The sequence below is a fragment of the Aphis gossypii genome, chromosome 1 (assembly GCF_020184175.1).
Source record: "Aphis gossypii isolate Hap1 chromosome 1, ASM2018417v2, whole genome shotgun sequence".
Lineage (NCBI taxonomy): Eukaryota > Metazoa > Arthropoda > Insecta > Hemiptera > Aphididae > Aphis > Aphis gossypii.
In genome coordinates, this window is record NC_065530.1 from 62516736 (window position 1) to 62540058 (window position 23323).

Here is a 23323-nt window from a genome sequence, read left to right on the forward strand (position 1 = left end):
CCACACCCCTTTTTAACTTGAGTCGAACGTCGTATTGTAAATTTGTAACATAATACACTACATCATACAGACACAAAACACATATTATAATAATATATACAGTTTATTAGCATACATAGCTCTATACCTGCAGTGTGCCAGTACCTATATACATGCATAGCACACGTCGAACACGATGTTCAATGCCAAATCGATTTTAATACATCCAGTCACGGTGTGTGGTTATATACATGGAGAGCTCGCGTTATACTTACGCATACACACACTCGCGCGCTCGCGTTCGGTTATATCTCATAACCATCATAGGTATATACACAACGACGATCGACGAATAGGCATTTTACAACCTGCACGTCCATCGTGGTTTACGTAACCGCATTCGCGATATTACGATTAATATTATAATTTTACGAAAAGAATAAAATAATGTAACGCTATAATATTATAAATGTATGCCTATAAGCATATATTAAATGTAATAATAATATAAAATAATATTAGCACTTATAAAATAATTGCATCTGCAAGTATTATGTTTTTTTAATAATTAGGTACCTATACGTATTCGTGCCAAATTCCTAACATTTTAAACATGATATTCTTTATAGTTTTGTTGTATATTCCTGCAGTCATGCTTAATTATAGGTATAGTACCTATCTTACAATTCTTACACAAAATGATTAATTGATTGCACGTATAATTAGGTATAGTAGGTATGGATACTTTTTTTAATATCTTTATTCTTTTTATTGTATTGATGTATATATATATATGTGTATATTAATATAATATTATGAATAAGTAAATAATAAGCAATGAATTTATTAGGCCATCGGATCTAATTATTTTACCAAAAAACATTGGTTATTAGTGTTATTACTTATATTTGTTGTTGTTATTATGAGATCCTTAGTTTGATTACTTTAATAAATTTTAAAGCATGTAAAAATAATATATTATTTCATCTTGTACTGTGACATTTTTAAGTTTTAATTTATATGATGATGTGAGTCCCTAAAAAACGCGTAGTTTAGGACATAGTATGTACACGCCCGTTCGAGTAATATTTTAAACTGCGTGGGTCGTTGTTTTGTGTCTACGTGAAAATCATTTTTTGGAAATAGTTGATTACATGTATATGTTTTGGCATGACCTTAACACACTATACTCGTACACATATTATTTAGAACCAAAATGTGCAGTGTGTATGTGCAGCTGCAGTAAAGAATTGAATGAAAATACTTATGTATAGGTACGTACCTTTATAATACAATAATCGTGTGCACTGTGCACTATCATTAAGTCATCATCTTGTCCGAACAGCTTAGCAATGTACAATTTTAAATATATGGTAATAATATAATAGTACCTACATATATTATACGTGCACGTAATATTATTCTTGGTCTGATTTTAAACAGAACTCGTTTTCTTTGATAAAGAACATAATAACACTAAAACATTTATGTTATTTTGATTTTGATTTTACATCGTAAACATACTACATATAGGTAAATATTACATATTATTATGTTTTATGCAATTTTTTAATATCCATTTTTAAACATGTGGAAATCGTCCTTAGACCGGAAATGCTATAAAAAAATCTAAATATTTGAAAAGAAGGTTTCTAAGTATATAGGTATTTACAAATTCCAAAAATCAGGATTTGAATGTATTCATTATCAAAGGAAAAATAGGAATGGTTAATCGTTGGTGAATCACCCTGTAAATTACATTATTACACGTTTGGTCGACTCGAAAATCGAAACCTAACCAAACCTATCGGCCGTTTAAACGTTATTAACGTTGTTATTATCGTGAGCAAATTTCAGTAGACGATTTCATTTCGTAGAGCACGCTATTTCACTGATTATATTATTACGATAAATAATAACACTATATTCGGTGGCCGCTGTGGAAGCCTTACTCGACTCAGATTATTATAGATATTAAATATATTATTATATCGACGGCGTAATAATAATCGGCCCCCCCAGGTGCATTATGCATCACACACATACCAACTATTGCATGTATAATTATTTATCATATTATATTATAATGTTACGCTTGACTTTTGGAATAGTATGACGAACGGATGGGGCGATGATAGCCGACTATCTCGCGCTCTGAGGGTCTTGCGTCTCGAACCACCACACCACAACGCAACCTGTAATGTCGCGCTAATAGTGTTTATAACAATAATAATAATAAAGTTGTAGGTATAACAAAGGCGAAACGTAAAACCAGTAACTAATAATAATAATAATAATAATATTTGTAGCGTCCCTAATAATTTATCACTCTGTCGGACTCATGAACAGGAGAGCTGCAGTGTACGCGGGCGGGTAAAGCCAATACACACAATACACACAATCACAACAGTTTGGCCCCATTTATATACATCAGTTATTCGACTACACCGATATGCTTTATTCAGTTTATTCGTATATAATACATATGCTACTCCGGGCCGATGTTATGACTTATGAGATATTTTCGTTATTCCCGAGCGATTGAGCAGTAGGTACTAGGTACCTATATAACACATAATTATAATATTTATTAGGTTTATGTCTAAAATATAGGTATTATACGAACTGCACAAGCTCAATTATATTATTATTATAAATTAATATATGCCGAGGACAGCAACAGGCGCTTTTAAACATTTCTTAGCACACCCCCTCCCACGCTGTCAATATATGTATATTATATGGATTTATAGTATTACGAGTGTTATAAAACGACACGATATACATATGGCGTTATACACGCAGTAAATACACAACAAATATTATCACAATATTATGAGCCCTCGCTATAATTTACGTCTTTATAATAATACAGTATATGTATTATTATATTATACGTTTTTGGTTATACACGACGAGCATAGTTATTTCAAAATATTTACTTTCGTTCAATGTTATTCTAGTGTCCCATGGCGTAGCCCCCTATATGCGCAATATATTTTTATACCTATAAATAATATAATGTACGAGGCTTATACTATGAGTAGAATATCATCATAATATTATATAGTATACCTAGGTATTGGTAGTACTTACTCGTATGGCTATGTTCGGCCATCAATTGCCGAATCAACGGCACTACACGTATATAAAAGTACAGCCCGATGTATAAACTAATAATATAATAAAGTTTTTATCTTTTATAAATATTGTAGTAAATCGGTCCATTTTCCCGACAAAAACTACTTCAATTCAGTAGTGCTCAAACGCTGTGTATAATACGCACGTAATTCGTGATGCCGGGCCATATAGGTGTTATGGGGAAAAAATCCTTCGAATAAAATCTCATATTATAAAACTCGACTGCCCGTTGTTGGACAACGTTACACAAATTAGCATAATTAATCGAATATGTCATAAAAATCATACGACCCGCTGGCGGTCACTGCACACCGGTGTTTAATATTATTACTTTCGCGTATCGAATTCGTTATCATATTATTTATATTTTTTTCTAAACTCATTTTTATAGAACTGGAAACTACTAGTCTTAACTCTTAAGTCAAGGTCAGGTTTTTTTCAAAACTAGAATTTTATATACATATACTCGTATATAATATCTTACATATATTATATTCGAAACGATGCACCACAGGCTGACGTTTTAACTAACATACACGCACGTCATGCTGAACGTGGAAACAAACAACAGTTTTTGTATAAGTTATAAGCACAATAATTATTAACCGATTGAAGTGTTACAAATATAATATAAGTTTAATTGGTAGCGAATATATTTCTTGTATTTTTCTTCTAGTTATATCATATTAACTTGAATTTTCTGCTGCGACTACTATACATAGTCATCCGCCATTGATAAAAATCATATTACCAAACAATTTAAAAAGTTTGCATACGTTATAACTTATACTGCATTTATAATAGATGTATACTTCCTATATATAAATATATACTTAATATGCGTAATGTTTATTATAGAGTCTGTTAGTCAAGAGTCTTGACCAACAGATTCAAGAGAACTTAAGATAGCCATGATCATGTCGTGTATAATACGTATACACTATACACTATACACTACTACTGCAGCAAGTATGAGAACATAATATTCTGTTTACAGATTACATTCAATCATAATATTATATTATACATACATATAATACAAAAATTAAACCACATAGTATTATAAAGGAGATAATAATTATTGTAATAAATAGAATCCTGGCTCTCTTAAGACACGTTGTCTAGACAGAGTGACTGGAACAGCCGCATGGCAAAATAAATATAATTTGTCCACTATCTCCAATGTACACGACGCAACATTTGTTTATTGGATTCATGCATAACTTCAAAAATCAACATGAATTCTAAAAACTCATCAGTAGAATGTGAAAATCGTACAGAAACGCAAAAAAAATATTGGATGATTATCAGTAGAATTATAAGAAAATGTTTACATTTTTAAATATTCGTCTCAACTATAATATGCATTTTTAATAATATTAAGTTCAGATTTTGTTATACATATTGAAAATTTGAAACAATGATTAAAAAAGTGATACGTTTACGACAGTTAATTAAGTGAACTAAACTGCATTTAAGTACCTACTTATTTTCAAAAGTCACATTTTCATGTATAGTTATTTAAAAACAAGTTGAATTATTGAGAAGAAAACTTCTAAGAGACACCCTGTATATACAAATATAAAATAATAAACGTACCAGAATTTTTATGTATATATATATTACCGGAGCGAAAACGAGGCTCATTATTACCAGAAAGGTAATAGGAAAAAAACGAAAATAATAATATATAACAACATGGCCTGTGCTGCAGTGGGTGGATGTGAGCCTACTAAATTACGGGTTACCATCGAGTAGGAATGTCTCGCGTGTTCCTCCTCGACGTGTACATACACATATACACGTATATATATATAATAGGCATACAGTACTATATACACGCGCGCGCGCGCGTAAACCAGCAGGAAGATATAATAAAGTATACTTATAATATACGTTATGTCGCTGTTGTTAAAGTCGCCGTCGTTGTGGTTGTAGTCGTACAAGTACGTATTATGCAGGGACATATTTTCGAAAATTCGTGTATTTCGGTGCTGTATACGTTTAATGTTTATGAGAAGTATCGTGGTAATACACAACGTATATAATATGTATGTTATATTTTTATACTTGTGGTAATAATAGCCGCGTGTTGAGCAGACACTGCAGCATCCGCACTGCAGCAGCCAGACAGTGTCTTATTATACGACGAGTCACTTTTTTAGTAGTATAATCGTGTCAGACGCATTATAATAATGAAAAAAATATAATAATATAGTTATATACTCATTGAATAACATATTATACACTTAATATTATGGTCACCGATGACCGATGTTCGATAACGACACGTGAGGCCGCGGGCTGTGCGGCTTGATATCTATGAAAATGTATTTCGTTTTTTAACATTTTTGTTTACGATGTACAACGCTCCTACGGTTTCTAACAAAATATAACTATATTATATTTTTTTAGACATCGACTAATAATTTTATTTGTGCATGAACTTCTTGTTAGAAAAAAAAAATATATTCGACCGACGATTTAAGAGAAAACGAAAGTTATAAACGTACCTACATAATAATATTATAATATTTCGTAAACACTAAGAATTCTTCAACTCTAAAAACTAACGGGAAACGGATATTAAAGAGTAATGATGAATGATGACGCACTGATGCGGCTTACAATATTTTAATAATCCATTACCAGTGTCTGCAGTTTAAATAGAATCCGATCTATTACCGCTGTTGCAGGTGTATTCTATCATTGTGAGCATTGTGCGTATTGAAGGAAAGCAAGTAAATCAATTTAAAACAAAGTAATTATACGTTCATAACGAAAACTGTAATTTATTGCTTGGTCGCTTATTCGTCCAAATTATAAAATACACCAAGTAATAAAAAAAAAAACCCATATTGCCATATTGTTTTAATTTATTTTACTTTGTTATTCTATATACAGGAATAGAATTTATTAGTGATTTAAATCGATTTAGGTACCTGTTATATAGTTTTCAAGTATATTTTTCTACCGAGTGAATACTTTCAATATTATTAAATTGAGGCTCTATAAAATCTTGTTTTTAAATAATTGTAAAATATCTTAATTATTCTGACAAATTGACAGATTGCTAATAATTATTGTAAATAAGTAACAACGCATATTCAATGAACGTTTCCGCAGTCTTATCGTCGTTATATCGAAGCACAAGAATTGGACAAGTTGTTTACGTATATAATTGTATATTGTCCCATACAATGTATAATATATATTTGCAAAAAGGACGCGAATAATTTCGTAACACTCAACCGGTTTCGGCCAATGGTTTGGGCGGATGGACGGGGCAAAGGGAAGAGAATTAAAAAAAATAAATAAAAGAAGAACAAACCGCATTCCAACCGGTCACTTTGGATACTTTGGATCGTTAGTCAAACATTTTTTTTTCATTTTTTTTCAAGAGAGGGATGTATATTATGATGATGTATGTTAAATGAATTATTAAGTCCCGGATAGGAGTTATAATATTTATATATATATATACTTATTTATATATACTCAATAAAACATAATATTGTATATTATATAAGTATAGAATATAATGGTTGGTCACTATTAAGAAGTTATTAAAAACTACCACAAAAATTTTCAAATTAATACGGCAGGTAATTGTAATTATTATATATCTATATATATTTCAATATTCCCTGTTGTTATAATATTATAATATTAAATATTTTAAGTCAGGTAATAGAAACACCATATGACTACATAAGGGAGAGATTGGCAAGTGGAAAACACTAAGTAGGTGTAATGTAGAAAAGTTATAGATGTAATAATAATAATAATAATAATAATAATAATAATATAATATACACCATACACGTTATACTTGCCGCCTCGGTTCTCAGGTTTAATATTTTTCCACAATTATGATATTAAGAATAATTTTTTTCTGTTTTCGAAAAATATCATTAAATACCATAAATGCATGCAGAAATATTTTGTACGATTCCTGAAATAAAATGTGATAAGATATATAATATAATATTTGACCGATTACTATTAATTATAATAAATGCAATTTATAAATTTGCAATGTAGTATGTACATCACAAATCCAATATACTACTATACTTGTCACTATATGAGTAAAATAATTATATTTTATTATATTATAATATGATAGCATCCTATTCTGTAGGTAAATGCGCGCAGGTCACCAGGGTAACGGAACGCTGTGCATTGGCATAAGCGATTTTTAATTGTCCACCACCGCCGCCCACTACAGTCATATGTAGAAATAATCATAATATATATACATTATACACCTATACCTCGCCCATATGAGCAGACCCATTGGAATGTCCCACAACGAGTGTTGAGTGTGAGTAGTTTAAGTAGTATATATTATTATGGTGTATACAGACGGTCGCCACTGCAGCGGCCGCTCAGTGGTGAGTCATAACATAAGATATGTCGGCGGCAACATCGGTGCATATACACGATTGAGTCGATTCGATAGGAAAGATGATAAAGTTATGTAGACAGGGAGGAGAGTATAATAATATTATAGTCCACATTCAAAAAACCCAATCGATGGTTTCTAAAGACTCGTATTATATGTAAGCGCATATATTCATTTTGACGAGTTATAAAATTATGCAATTTGCATCGAAGGTTCTTAAATGTAAAACATGGTTTTTTAAAAGCTTAGTCAGAAAAAGAATTCCAGCAGAGTCTACACTAAGGAATAATGAATAATTATAAAGCAATGAACATCATGAAAAGACTTTGTTTGATTTAAAATTAAAAATAATTCCAATACTTTAATCGCTTTTAGGCAAATTTACTCTATATGAACGGAGAAAAGAATATACAACTAGAAGGTTACATCAAGGTCACGTATATTATCTACTTTAGAAAAATACCTATCACTGATAAAGTAATCAAACGAAATTTTATTTTTATTCCTGTGAAATGATTTATTTAATCATTTTGAGACATTTTAATTAAAAATCGTAATACAGAACATTATTTACGTTAAATAATGTATAATAGAGTTTAAGATCACCAAAAAAAGTTTAAACTTATAAAATTTAAAAAACTGAAGCTATCAATTCAAAAATATAAGAATAACTATGGAGTTAGATAGTCTTGAGACACATGGAAGTTATACAGGAATTTAAAAATCTGTATTCAATATATTTTAATACTCGTAGACAGTCGTTTGTCAAATACAATCTGAACCAGTTGATGATATAACTAGAGAGACTAATACTTTACAAATATCAATACAAAAATGCTCAGTGCGCTCATGTATTTCGGTTGAGCGTCGGTTCAATTCATTGGAAAGTCAGTGTCGCTTTGTGGACAAAATCCGTTTGGGTATCGTTATAAATCTTTCTAAATTAAAATCTTCCAAAACGATTTTCTTTAATTAAAATTCTAGTATACACAAAACAAATTACTTCGAAAATTCATAATAATTTGTCGAGTCATTTGTTTTTAATAGGTAGTTTGTGGTATTTATATCTATTTCACAGATCATATTTTTTAATTTATTATTTAGTAGAATTTAGGGAAAGTAGATTTGACATTATTAATTTCTAGAATACTTACATTTATTTATGGTTTTATCAGTTTTATGAACTAATTCATACAACATTTATCATCATCAGACATCAGTGGAAATGTTAGGTTATTGATCTAAAAGGATAAAGTTCCACTTAAATAAGCACAAACCGCAAATAATAGTTCCGAGATCGTATAACATAATAATTTCCGCTTTTTAAAGTAGTTATTTAAGAACTAAATGAAAACAATTCATAACATTTAAATTTTTAATGCGATTCGCTGTAGAAAGGACAGTATTGTCACAATATCGTTGTCATATCTAAAAAAAAAGATCCTAGACGTGCATACCCGATCTGCACAAAATTCACTCACCGATTCTGTTAAAAAACAAAAACAAAACAAAGAAAAACTGCAGTAGTAATAATATAGCTGTATAATTGCAGCGTACGTCGTTTCCATTGGGAAACGTGTGTCGGTCGACCGTCGACCGAGAGAGAGTCATTAATAATAGAGCGCTAAACGTGTAATTCCGGTGCTGTGTTTTATACATGTACACATAATATGGTATACGTCTTAATTAAATGTCAACGATGGAAATAGGTTTGATCAGGCCCCTTTTTAATCGGTTTCCTCGACACGTTGTCCGTGTCGAGATATAATATTATTTCATCTCCATGATGTTGTCCGGTATATTTATTACAACTGAATATAACGCAGAATATTTTTAGAAACGAGGCTCTATTCGACCCTCGACAATGAATATCCCACGGGACTACCAGTGTTTACCTAACGACGTGAATACTCGTAAATCCAGTGCGCAATGTAGTTAATATATATATATATTAATATATAAGCGTACAGCAGCGTTTTTATAACTCGTATAATATTGTACGTGCCGCAGCATCACTCTGGGCGACGGATACAATTAAAATCATCAAAAAACCGTTTCACTCCCCACGCCACCGTCTGGGCTAACCTATGGCCTATTACACGTAGGTATAGTACGACAGGTAGATACAGCTAGTAGAGGTAGGTTGGTATTCGGTAGTAAATACGATTTTCGTTTGGCTTTATTATTATTATTATTTTTTTTTTAATTTACTCCTGAGAAACCGGTTGTTTACGCGGGCTGTACGCGTACACGCTATACCTACGTATATCCGACGGGGTTGTACCGCGATGATGATGACGACGACAACGACGGCGATAATAAAATATTAGAATTATTATTAAACCCTCCTCGTCGGGCGGCCTCGCCGTCCAACCACCTGCAGCGGAGGAGATGCGACGCTCGGTCCGAGACAGGTGCTGCGTAGTAAATAGGTACATAATAATATTATTATGTATTATACGTGTATACAGAGAGAAATAGTTCTTCTACCACCAAACACGTGCCGCCGTCCCCTTCACCTTCTCAACACCGCACAACAAACCCGCCCGTCTATACATACGATCCGTCGATCCCTCACTGCGGCACAGTTTCGTTTTACTGTACCGTATTAATTTATCCGTACGTCTTGAGATGCGCGCAAAGGAGGTGAACAGAAAAATAATATCAAAAAAAAAAAAAAAGATATATTATAGTATACATTATGAATTATTATCGTGTAATATATTACAGCCCTTATTACAGCCATCAGCGGAGAGTATATTTGGAATATTTTATACTGCGCAGACAACGAAACGCGTACAGGTATATAATAATATCTGTTACAATCAATAACTCTACATCTGATATCGATACACTGCAGCATGCTCGTTATAATATTTTTTAATATGTTATTTTATTGGGTGTAATAATTAGACGAATATAGTAATTATAACGATTATTATTATACGATAATCGATCGAATAGCGACGCCGTTGAGGGCGGCCATATTGCGGTGTAAACAGAAAAATTACGCGCTTAGACGTGAAGAGAGAATAGTGCATCGTCGTGTATATAGGTACTACAGGTGCCCATCCAACATTATTATTACGTTGTATAGTACAGTGTGAACCATCGTGTTCGTCTCGTTTACTTGTGACGGCTTTATCGGAAAACACAGTATAGATTTCCCTATATATAGGTAGTAGTAGTACAGCGTGAAACTCGCCATATTAATATTGTAATCGCGTATCCGCGCGTGTAGATATAAAGATTAGTCACCCAACAAAAAACTGTTGGTAAATCGCCAAAGAATCCGCGAAACTCAAAATGATTACGAATTGGCAATGTGATCAGATGTTTATTATACGACGGTTATTGTACGCGGAACGGCTTAATTTGCATGAAGTGTTATAAAAAAAAAATGAATTTATAGGTATACTCACTACTCTATAATGATGCGTGTAATTTATGACAACATACAATAATAATAATAATAATAATAATAATGTAATACAATTTGTAATAATATTATATCATGACGCGACTGATTACTCCGTTGCTGTTGGTGCAGTGAATTTGTCTATAACAGATATAACTGAAATGGACGCGCACGAGATAAACAATCAAAAACATAAAAATTTAATGATTAATATATCTTGAATAATAAATATATATTATACTTTATACCTCGGTCAATTAAAAATATACATTATCGCGCGGTGTATGAAATACGAACAAGTATTATTATAAATACGTATAAGAAATATGTTTTTTACGGAATATGTATAGGTAATAACTAATAAGTACATACATATTATATACTATATTTTATAATCGCGTGTAACTGTAATTTTAGAGAAAAATGTTAAAATTATTAGCTTTTTACACAACACGGGCAGGAGCATATTTATTATATTTTATTTTCGTAATCAAGTAAAAATCTTAGTCATGTTCATATGTACACAGTTATTATAGATAAATAAAAATACATTTCTTAATGTAATAATAGGTACCTATATCTATTACAATTGTGCTTCTACGTCCATTATTGTTTATCAAGTTGATAATATCACAAAAATGGTACAAAAAAAAAAAACTCTGTACGCTGCAAACTCCTTGTTAATTATTATATTATGTACCTACTTATTAATTATTTTATCCAACTTTAGTTATAGGTATACTATTGTTATTAACAGTCAGTATATTATAAGAAATATGTACGTGTAATAATTCTAAATAAATATCTAATCAACATAATCACTCACTGTGATGTTATTATTGCTCATATACGGTATTATATGATGTTAAACTGATTAATGCTATTGATGTAAGTTCCTAATAATACAATACAAATTATAAATACGTATAAGGTTAATCAATTTTATCCAAAACGTATTTGTATTCAAAATAGAAATGTTTATGAATTGTAAAATGTTATTAAATTACAAGTTGCAGCTTACTAGGCATAAAATGGGATTAAGAATCGGTATCGTTATAACATACTACACACACACTACAGTACTACGCCATCGCATCCAACTACGTACAACGTTGTTGCTTTGTGTTTGATAATAAAACTTATGAGTTAGATTCGTGCATTAAAAACGAACGAATTAAATAATAATAAATATCAGGATAACTGTACAGTATATATGTATTATACATATGTATACATTGTACACATTGTACACATTATACAATAAACATAGATTTCAAAAGAAGGATTGTCAAAAAATAAAATAAATAAAGGATAAAAAAGAACATTTACTCGAGAGTATATACTTTAGAAAAGAAAAAAAAGACGTTACCTATATATTCATACGCACAGCTTAACATTGAACTATTTCGTTCGTATTAAAAACGAATTCGATGTGAACACTTCAAGGACCTGCAGGAAGTGTTACGACGACGACCGTGACCAAATAAAGCCGACCTTTTAGACTTGGTTGGTGGTAATAATCCTCCTTTTGTTGGCACTGAGGTACCGTGCGGTCGTTAGGTTTGCATACCGTTAACTCGCGTTGTGTGTACCTATATGTTTCCCCGACCACTATGTATGCGTACTCGCGAGTCCCCTTTTTAGCGATTATTTTATTATATTATATGTATACATATTTATGCCACCACTGCAGAACATTACGCCACATTAAATATTCGCCTGTTATGAACTGCAGCCTCGGGGCCTGTAATGATCTCCTCTTCTTCCACATATACGATAGCGGCGAGACGACGACGTTCGTAAAGAATTAATACGAGCGAGAGAGAAAAATCGACTAGCACATGTATATATATATATATATATCATGTACAATGTCTTGGGGAAAGTCGTGCTGGCGCGTCAGCGTGTTTAAATAGGTGTATAATATACATGTATACATATATACTCATAGCTGGAAGCCGAACCGCCGCTGCAGTTGTCAATACGTATTTTATGTGTACATATGTATATGTCCTATAGTATATCTCTATGATTTCACCGTGCGAATCGAAAATGAAAACGGGCTTTTATAAATTGCACGTGACCTCGACCGGTGCGCTAATTACCGTCCTGCCCTCCTCCCGCGGTATTATATAGATATACCTATATAACCTATATATTGTATTATATAAACATAACTGCACTATACCTATATACTGCAACGGTCGTAGATTCGCCTACCCCGCAGAGCGGCGTGGTGTCAAATTTTCACAAGACGACAAAACCCTTTTGGACCAAGGTTGCTTTCTTATTTTACTTTTCGCCCTCGACGGTTGACGGCTGCAGGTGTACACCGGCACGTCATCTACGTATATCCATCGTCAGTATTCGCAGTACACCGCGATATGTAGCATCTGTCGCGCATGTGTCCGTGGCTGACAGCAGCCGCCCGGGGTATATTGTTCAAGTTTTTTTTTACTTTTATACCCGTAATTGTATCCGACGGAATGGCATCGTGCTGCCACGACATAATATTGTAATACAATGTTATCGTGTAACGTATACTACCTATATATAATACTGTATATATAGTACCTCTTGTAATAGTGCTGTTACGCACAGCATATTACGTATGAGTACCTTCCTATATTATATCTACAAATGCGTTTGTTTTGGGATTCTAGTATACTGAATGTCTGCATCATTCACTTAAAAACATTGTGAGTTTTTTCTTTAGCATGATATTCGAATGCGAACCTCGAAATGACTCTGCAGAGGAACTTTAAACTATCAAAATTCAGTATTGAATCTATGTAAACATGTTGTCGGTAATAAAGGAATACATTATACACAGTAATACAGTGTAATATTCAAATCTGTGACAAATGGTGGAGGTGGCGGGTTAATGTGCAGTTGGCAGTTGCATCGTAGCTTTGTAGCTATATCATTGCTGTGTTAAGGGATTCTTGTGTTTACTATGTCACTGAGTAAAGCACTAAAGCTTGCAGCGTATTAATATATTATAATATTGTATGCAGTGTAAATAATGCACTTCCGATGGAAAGTCAACCAATTCACTCTTGCGGAACACAACCACCTTGGGCGTGTCGCGTGCGTTCTTGTAAATTTCTTCTCGTTCCAACACATATTATGATATCAAAACGAATTAATTAGGAAACATTATCCACACGACAAGGATTATGCAATTTTTCGCGAAAACAATCAACACGACCGTACACAATATATTACATGGTAAATTAATATACATGTCGGAGTCAATAAATAAAGATCATTTACGGACGATGTAGTAGATACCTATATAAGATTATATATAGATTATAGGATATAAGTACTATAGGTATTTGATTATTTATTATTTTATATTATTATTATTACATTGACAGCGGATCAATATGATAATTTGACAGCTTGTTGATTTATTATGGTGACTGATTAATATGTATATTGTACACATATTTATAAAGATACGTACATTAATAAAGTAGCGTATGTCCACATTGCTCTCGACGAACAACAGATTAATTATTCATTTTAAAAAATTAAAAATCCTCAAGGTTTCTTATTATACATTCAATATCTGATTCAAAACTTATAAGACATCATGAATATAATATATCAAATTTAATACTTTAAATAAATTTTAAGTACATAAATAAATAATATAATAATAATATATAATATTATACATAATATTTATTTAAATACATTCATACTTAAGAAAATAACAATAACAAAAATGCATTATACTTATTAATAATCAACATTGCTACATTGGTTTTACAAATATATTTGTAAATATAATCCGTTTATATGAAACGATATATAATATGTGTGGAAGTGCATTGTTATAGGATTGTTTTTATGCATTTTAAATAAATTTTAATAAAATATTATATCCTCCATACAAAAATCATTATGTTACTAACAACAATATTTAATACATAACGCATAATATGGATAATCTGGATAATGAACTTCCGTCAAATTGGTTCTTTGAAGCTAGTGAAAAAATTGAAGCATTAATTTCCACTAGTAACTAAGTATCAACAATATAGTAACTAGGCAATACTGAATACTGAATAAGTGATTTTCAACAGTTCGATTTTTAAAATTGATGTTATATTTCTCTATACAGGATAGCGAATTTTTCAATTTAGTAATACTTGGTGAGCTTAAACCTGTTGTGTGTAATTAGCGTAGATATATGTACCTAAGGAAATGGGCTTAAACCCGTTTGGCTTTGTATTCGTAAAATATTGATTCTAAAAGTCGTACAGTTAAAAATCAATTACGCTGCACTATTATAGTATACATATTATTACACATATTATTAGGTATTGATACATAGTTATATTATATAGTGGAAATCAAAGTACTCGAAATTTCTCCGATAATTTCGCGGACCTAATTGTATCGCAGTAATGCATATAACATGTATGAAATGTAGGTCTTATTAAAACAACGCCCTTGTGGCCTCGTTAATAATTTGTCATCATGATCATGCCGATTACGGTTCATTTAAATAAAATTATTCTTTATCGGCACATAGTGTATCGCGTCAGGAAGGTTGTATCTCATGCAGTCATGCTTATGCTCATACAAGTTGTACATATTTTCCACGTGGTCGTTTTGCACTGTCATCACAATAATCTTGTAGTATACTTACTACTTACCACACTTCCACCTATATACTAGCGTACAATATTATTATATGTATTATGTACAAAACTACAAGTGGTTCGTTTAACGACCGCAATCGAGATAATAATATTATAGTCTATTAAAATGGTTGCAAACCATCGTAATGGGCTTTTAGTTTGTAGTAGGTTTTAATTGAATCGCGGTTGGTTAATGAACCTATTACAATGCGTATTGAAATATAGTTATAGGTAACTGCGCGCAGCTTGTTCACGGAAGATAATAGACACCGCATAACAATAAATGTGTTAATAAATGCAATAATGTTGTTCCGGCCACAGATCACAATTATTGGTCGTTTAATTACAAAATAAATTGAAGGAATGAAGTGTGATTGAATTGATCGGAATAATTATTGCAGTTCCGTGTTTTGGAATTCGGCAATTCGATCAATTTCGCCAGGTATTACAAACTTATACGTCATAATAATACACTTATACAATTAATATATAGTCTCATATATTCAGACATATTCTAGAGCTATAATACCTACTCGGCTTTACGCACGACGAAAGAGCTCGTGGCTGTTGCGTTTGCGCGTGATGATAATGAGTGTCTGGGTTTACCCGAATCGATAAATTTTTACTTCTCAGAAATCTGATCGAACCGCAGTATTACCGTGGTCGAAGAAATTATTTTTTTTTTAAAGAATGTCATTGACCCGCCGTCGTCAACGTGCGTATATATATCGTATGTTATATTATTATAGTATTGTGTGCGATGTGTGCGTACAATACACGCGGAGAAAGAATAGTATATTTAGGTATAGATATCAAATATACTGCAAACTGCTGCATCGAAAACGTGCGCGAATTTTAATCCGGGCTTAAAAAAATAAATAAATAATATGTTCATCATCCGACGGCGACAAGTGCTCGCGAACTCGAGCACGCGATACAATATAATATAATATAATATCACAATTTATAAAAACGTGTTTATTATTCCGTTGCCGGTGTGGCTTTCGCCTCGGGGCATACAAATTTATTATAATTATTATGTATACGATACGTACGCACATACTGTATATAGATTTAATATAGAAGTGTATAAAACATAATAATAATAATAATATAAAACAAATCATATATTATATATACCAACAATACTCAAGCACAGTATTATATCTTCCGAGTCCGTTTGTAGAGTTCGTGGAGGGGAGGTCAAGCGTTACCTGGGGCGACCTTGGGGAGGTGCGCGGTCCAGGGCCAAAGGGGTTGATCGGCGGCTGCTGCGGCGACGGAGAGCTCATCGGAAATTCCCGGGCGCCGGTGAACCGTGTGCGTGCCTCCTATATAATATATTATAACGACGGTCGGCGTGGTGGCGGTCGGAGAGGGGAGGCCGCCGCCGCCGTCAATCGACGGGGCGGGCCGGAGCGGGTGAGAGGCACGCACAACACGCAAACACACACACACACACACACACACACACACACACATACGAACGCAGCCGACGGCTCAGCGGCGGCGACGAGCAGCTACGCGGCTTCGGGATTTTTAATGGTTTGTCTGGGCAGCCGGATCAGTGTGTTGCCGCGAACTGGTTGCGTGAGGACGTTCGTTGTCGCCGGTCGTTCCGATGTTTTATTATTGTTTTCGTCGAGTTTTCGCCGCCACCGTATTACAATAATAATCGTATTATTATTATAATTCTTTCTCGCCCGTTGTGAGTGTGTGTTCGCGTGCGCGCGTCTACCGTCTCTTCGGCAGCCCGTTTTTCTAGCGTGTGTGATGTATTAAACAGAAATCTATAATTAATTTTTTATTCTTCGATACCGCCACCGTCGTACGCGTCCAGTGTCGATTTTTTATCTCCAGTGTCGTGGTGCCATTTGTAATACGTGTTAGTGCGTTAAACACAGACCACGCGAATAACTTACATTTTCTAGAGGTACATACGATAACCGACTCTGAGGTGTGCGATGCTCGCGTGCGTGCGATAGACGTTCGTACTCGCGTTAAGACTGTGATAATACAGTCGTTGCTTTTTCCGGACCGGGTTTGATGTGCCGTGCCTCCAGCGATGTTCGGCTCCATCATCAATCGCTTTCAGACGTTCTCGCCGACCACGTCGCCGGTGACCTCGCCGAAGATGTCTCGGCGCAAGTACAAGAGTCCAGCGCACAGGCGCAGTCTCAAGGACGAGTACAGGGACGTGCAGTCCGAGCCCGAAGACGCCTGTTGCTCAGGAACGTCATCGGCTACCGTCGGCTATCACCGCGGTCTGACGCTGCAACACCAGTTGCAGCAGCAGAACGTCGGAAGTCCTTCGCCGTCTTCGGCGAAAAAGAACCGCAGCAGGAAACACCTGCTGTTGATCAAATCAAAGTCCACGGCCCGGTTGGACATATCCGCCCCGGTGGCTGCTCCCGTGATCAGCAACTATCACCAAGGGTCCAAATCCATGGGAAGGCTGGACGGTCTAAGACAGGTTCGTTTAGTAGCTTATTACGTTCGAGATAGATTACTATTCGATATATTATTTTTACGAAATTCACTTGTAATTTACTATATATGATATCAACAGTGTAACTATCGCCGTGTTGCCGTTGATCTTTCTCGTTCGTTGCGACAGAGTGTCCTAAGTTTTAACCGAAAACAACCCTCGATTGCGCATATCGCCAGCCTTTATTTCCGGCATATACGCGTGTAATAATTATGTATAATACGTATTATAATAGAACATTGTAGGTACAGACAATGAGATAGTCAATTTCGATTCATCTATTTATCACGCGCGGTACATTACGTAAGACGGGCACATTATCAATTTTTAACGTTGTCGTCACCGTTCCACGTGCGGTTTTCAATAATTGCGTCTTATACACCTTATAGCCTATAGGTAGGTAGGAGAACCCGCGGTGCGTTGTTTACAGACTGCCTCCACTGTACCACTATAACTACTATTCTATACGTAACATAAATGCCTACTGGGCACTGGTAAACGAAACGAAAGCTATAATTGACTAAAATGCGTGCGCTAGAGATTCAGCGATACAGATATTATTATGCGGATAATATATTTTTTTTTACATTTCGTCCCAACCACCGCTGTGATGGCGTATACGTATTTTGAAAGTGTAACGAATATACCCGTTTTCGTGGAATATGTGCGTGTTTATAGCGCGGATCCGAACGACATAAACACTGACTTTTAGCACGAAAATCAGATGACAACCATGGTGTTAGCATGTAACGCAATACGACGATCTATCGTTTGACTGCATCAATCGTAGAAATCATCTAGTTTTTGTATGGGTAATATACTAATATTATGTATCTAATACAAAAATCTACCACCAATCAGCTATGGATTTTTATACTGCAGTCTGCAATGTCCACTATCCTACAGCAGTTATAATATATATCATAATATTGTTATTTTTTTATATCTATATTGATGATAGGTAGTATGTAATAATATGTATAATATAGAACAATAGGAATAAAGTTGTGATGACGTAACATTATTATGTGCATTGTGCACGTTGTTGCTTTTGTGAACATTTTCCTGTGTCGTATGCGAAGAGACCCTTCGTCAGTAACGGCCATGGTATCATATATAGATAATGTAGCACTTCATCACTCGTTAGGATATCGTTTGTTTTCCAGTTACTAGTAATAAGTACACATATTATTATGTACGTGCGATCGGTGGGAATGGATTTTTTTTTTGTTATTACTCGTATTATTATTATCGTTTTACGCGCGGGAAACAAAGGTACCCCGAACGACCGCGACGGACTAGGGAAACATAATATTGTATATGAGCTCGCGCGTCAGGTAGAGAGAAGTTGATTTTTTATTTATTTTTTTTTTTTTACGTGAAGCAGTAAGAAAAAACACACGCATACGCACACACGTACGACTTGTATTTTATATAGACGAAGACGTAATTTGTCTGCCGCGCGTTGTTTCTGTATAGTCAATCGCGTAGTCGTCGTTGCTGCTGCTGCTGTATCTTTGGTCGTCGTATTGCTTTATGCAGCGTACAGTATACAGTTTACACTCACACACACTCACTGTAACTATAAGAGTGTGTTTCGAAACGGTGGAAAAAAAATAATATGACATTCCATCTACCCGATACCGCGCCCGAGGTAATTGGTCGGGTGTTAAAAATATTATTGTACCAATAATATATATAATATATATATATATATATATATATACATACCTATATGCCAGATTGTCGTGTGTATCATTGACGATAAAAAAAATATTAATAAAAAAAGAGCAAAATACCGTATAATGATAACACGCGCGTCTCAAACTTACGTATTTCGCGTGTTATCTCCTGAGAAAGGTCGTCGAACGCCATATAAAATAAATATATGTATATACTACTATATAGTTGCCGCTGCAGCAGTTTGTTGGCAACGACTACATGTTTGTCGCTGCACTATTGCCGCCCAAAGACGTATTCGCAGTGTACAATGTACATGCACAAACGACCCACGTCGTCGTACCCTTAAATCAGCGGTGATATCGAATTTTATTACTGCCACGCCGTCGTAAATATGTTATATTGCTTAATAAGGTACCTCCCTCCTTCATAAGCTGATTGTTTATAGTACTGAGGCTACGTTTAAAACAATAATAAACCTATAAGTGCCCTTAATAATGTTTGAACAGTGCCACTCTCGAAATTGAATGTAGGTACTTTAGGTACGTAAAACGTAAAAATAATAAATGTAAAGATAAACGACCAGACATAACTTGAATGTAAACGGATGACCGAAAATTAAGAATAACGTATCGACTAGATTAGCTGAATATCATGAGCATATTTTAATTACTATGATATATTATACTGTAGATAAATACTTATATGACTAGTGAATATAGGAAAATCGAAGTTTATTACATATGTGTAATAAATTTATAAATGTAAACTTCAAGTGGACACATCATGAGGACATACGAGTTGTTATTATCTCTTTCTCTTACTCTTATTTTATGTAGAATATAGCAAAAACAAGTTCACAGATATAAGTCGTAAATGATTGGAAAGTGATTTTATAGAGCTAAAACTCATTATGTTATAAAAACGAATGAAAATTGTATTTTTTAGGGTAATTTTTATTACTTTAAATTTCTATAGTTAGTAGCACTTATTTGAAAAGTTATCTTAGTTTAAATCTGTAAGAACAAAATTTATTTTAATATTTATAAATACAATTTGTAAATAACTATTAACTAATATATTTTTATGGTGGTTTCTACTTCTATAAAATCATTTTTCAATAACTTGCAACATTCATGCAATTTATTGTTTGTTCCGTACAAGTGAGAGACGGAAATAATAGACCTTGGACTTTGGAGCAACAGAGTGACTTCTTATGAAATATATACACATCGTATAATTTTATGGTTTACAGAAAATATTTTTCAACGATTCGCATAAAATAAGACCATTGCAAGGTCATTTGTTTTAATTACTCGCAGACTGCTTAACCGTACAGCGAAAAGTATAAAATAAATTATTATTTCGTATTTATTACAATTTGTTCACTTTAAGTCGTATAACTTTTATCTTATAAGTTTTATTGTTTAAGATTATGATTTTACATACGCATCGCCTTTACTTTCGTGGTGGTCATGGTACTTACTATGAAAAAAAGCGAAAACGTTTATAAGGGAGTTTTAATAACACATTTTAGGATCAACGATGACGATACAACCGCAATGGCCGGCGGAGAAAAAATCGGAATTTCCGGTTTTCGAAACTTCTCGCGGCTGCACGGCACGTCCTGGTTTTGTAACTCCACTGCGAATGTGCACGTGTTTAATTAAGAGTATTCGGTTGGTTTTTTTCTTTTTTGGCCAGACTATAATATTATTATACTATGCCAGCCACTATAAAATATCCCTCATATAATGATATTATTATTATTATATATAATATTATGTCGCGTTTTCAATATTTTCATATTTTGGCAAAAAAAAAAGTGAAACCTTAATAAAAAAAAATATATAAAACAATAGCATATCGCCGCCTTCACATTCTTTGCTCGATGATAAACGCGTATTTTTTTATAAAAACAAAAGATAACTTTCTGATCATACGTAACACGTTAAACCTATAGTAGTATATAATATAAAATAACTAATAAGTAAATCCCTATTGCATGTAGGTATATAATATTTTATAGTACCTACATTTGATACTGCGTTTTGTTTTCACGGTTAGCTTATTTTTCTTCTTCCGTCTACGTATAAATGAGCGAGCGGGCATATAACTTGAAATTTTGGTTTTTAAACACGTTTAGCTTTAGTTTGTGAGTGTATTGTAACAATTGAATGTATAAGTATAGTAAAGCGATTCGTGAAAGTATGATAATAATACCATACGCTCTTCTTCAAACTAAACTGCACATTCAATCAAGTATTTCTTAGATACTTGGAAGTTTAAAACGATTCGCAAAATATTAACATTGATACTTCGATACTGTATCGTCGATTATTAGAATTGGAATAAAATAATTTTTTTTCGGAATCAGATGAACCGACGATAATAATATTATCTAATTAATTTATTCATCTGCTCAAAGTCGATTTTAAAGAAATGTTGATGTTTATCCAAACCACTAACGCATGTGTTTGAAATTATTATTTTTTTTTTATATAAAAACAATAATACATGTGAGTAGGTACATTTTATAGGTAATCACACTGTTTATATATTATGTAGCGTGCCGACATGTTTTTACGTGGATAAAAGATGAAAATTAAAAAAAAAACCCGAACGATATCATCTTATCTGTACACATCGGCAGCGGCATGTGTTATTTTATGTTCACGACGCGCCTCCGCCGTCGTCGGAATTCGCCTATCTGCAGATGAATTTATACATATGGATATAGTGTGGCCATGACGTGTGTGCTGTATATACGTCGTACGACATTATAAAAACTGTAACGATTCGACTATGCGACTTTTGCGATTTAACCCGTTCCGGACGCCCACACGCGTTAAATTCTGGTCCACAAACGGGTCAATCGGACACGACGAACTACACAATTTGCTATTCGCCGGTGTATACACATAATACGCGAGGATCGAACCGTCGTCGCGTCTCCCTGCAGGTCCTAAAATGTACACTCCGCATATTGTATACGTGTTTTAAGTCGTCGTAATAATAACGCTCGGCAGTGCGTGCATATTATAATGTACTACATACGAATATAATATATTATATTATATAGTAATACTAATATAACGGCGAAAAAGCCACTCCGCGCACGCGGACTAGGTGTGGCCCGACAAAAACGCGTACAATATATAATGTATAAATATCGTTTCCGTCGCGCATTATTTTAAGGACCGGGCCAGGACGACGGCCATCCCGTCATTGTGTTTCACGTGTGTCATCGTCGTCGTTTACACAATATTAATATTATGTACGCGTACATAACACACATACATAGGTGTGTGTGCTCTTATACTTGCAAATACCGCAGTTTTATAGGACTTGCCGCGGCTGTAAACATCACTGTAGTGCGTATATGCGTGCTACATATCATAATAGTATAATACCCATATTATGCATTGTACTTTTGTGTAAGTATATATGTACAGGGTGATTCAACTATCATGCTCAGCCTCTTTTTCCTTCAATAATTCCAAACCTTTTGAAAATCAAATTTTTAAATAATATACTTTTAAGTTATATTT

General features: G+C 33.6%; 1 protein-coding gene across 3 annotated transcripts in view; it reads left to right on the plus strand.

Annotated features, from left to right (window-relative positions):
- LOC114127484 (rho GTPase-activating protein 20-like) overlaps window positions 1-23323 on the plus strand; it is a 221578-nt gene that overhangs the window by 90229 nt on the left and 108026 nt on the right. The window contains exon 1 of one of the 3 annotated variants that reach the window (XM_050210730.1): window positions 17159-18077. The exons of the other annotated variants lie outside the window; for them this stretch is intronic. Coding sequence (XP_050066687.1) covers window positions 17670-18077 — 408 coding nt within the window. The 5' untranslated portion in view covers window positions 17159-17669. Of the gene's footprint in view, window positions 1-17158; window positions 18078-23323 lie in introns of those variants that run through there. 3 annotated transcript variants of the gene reach the window in all.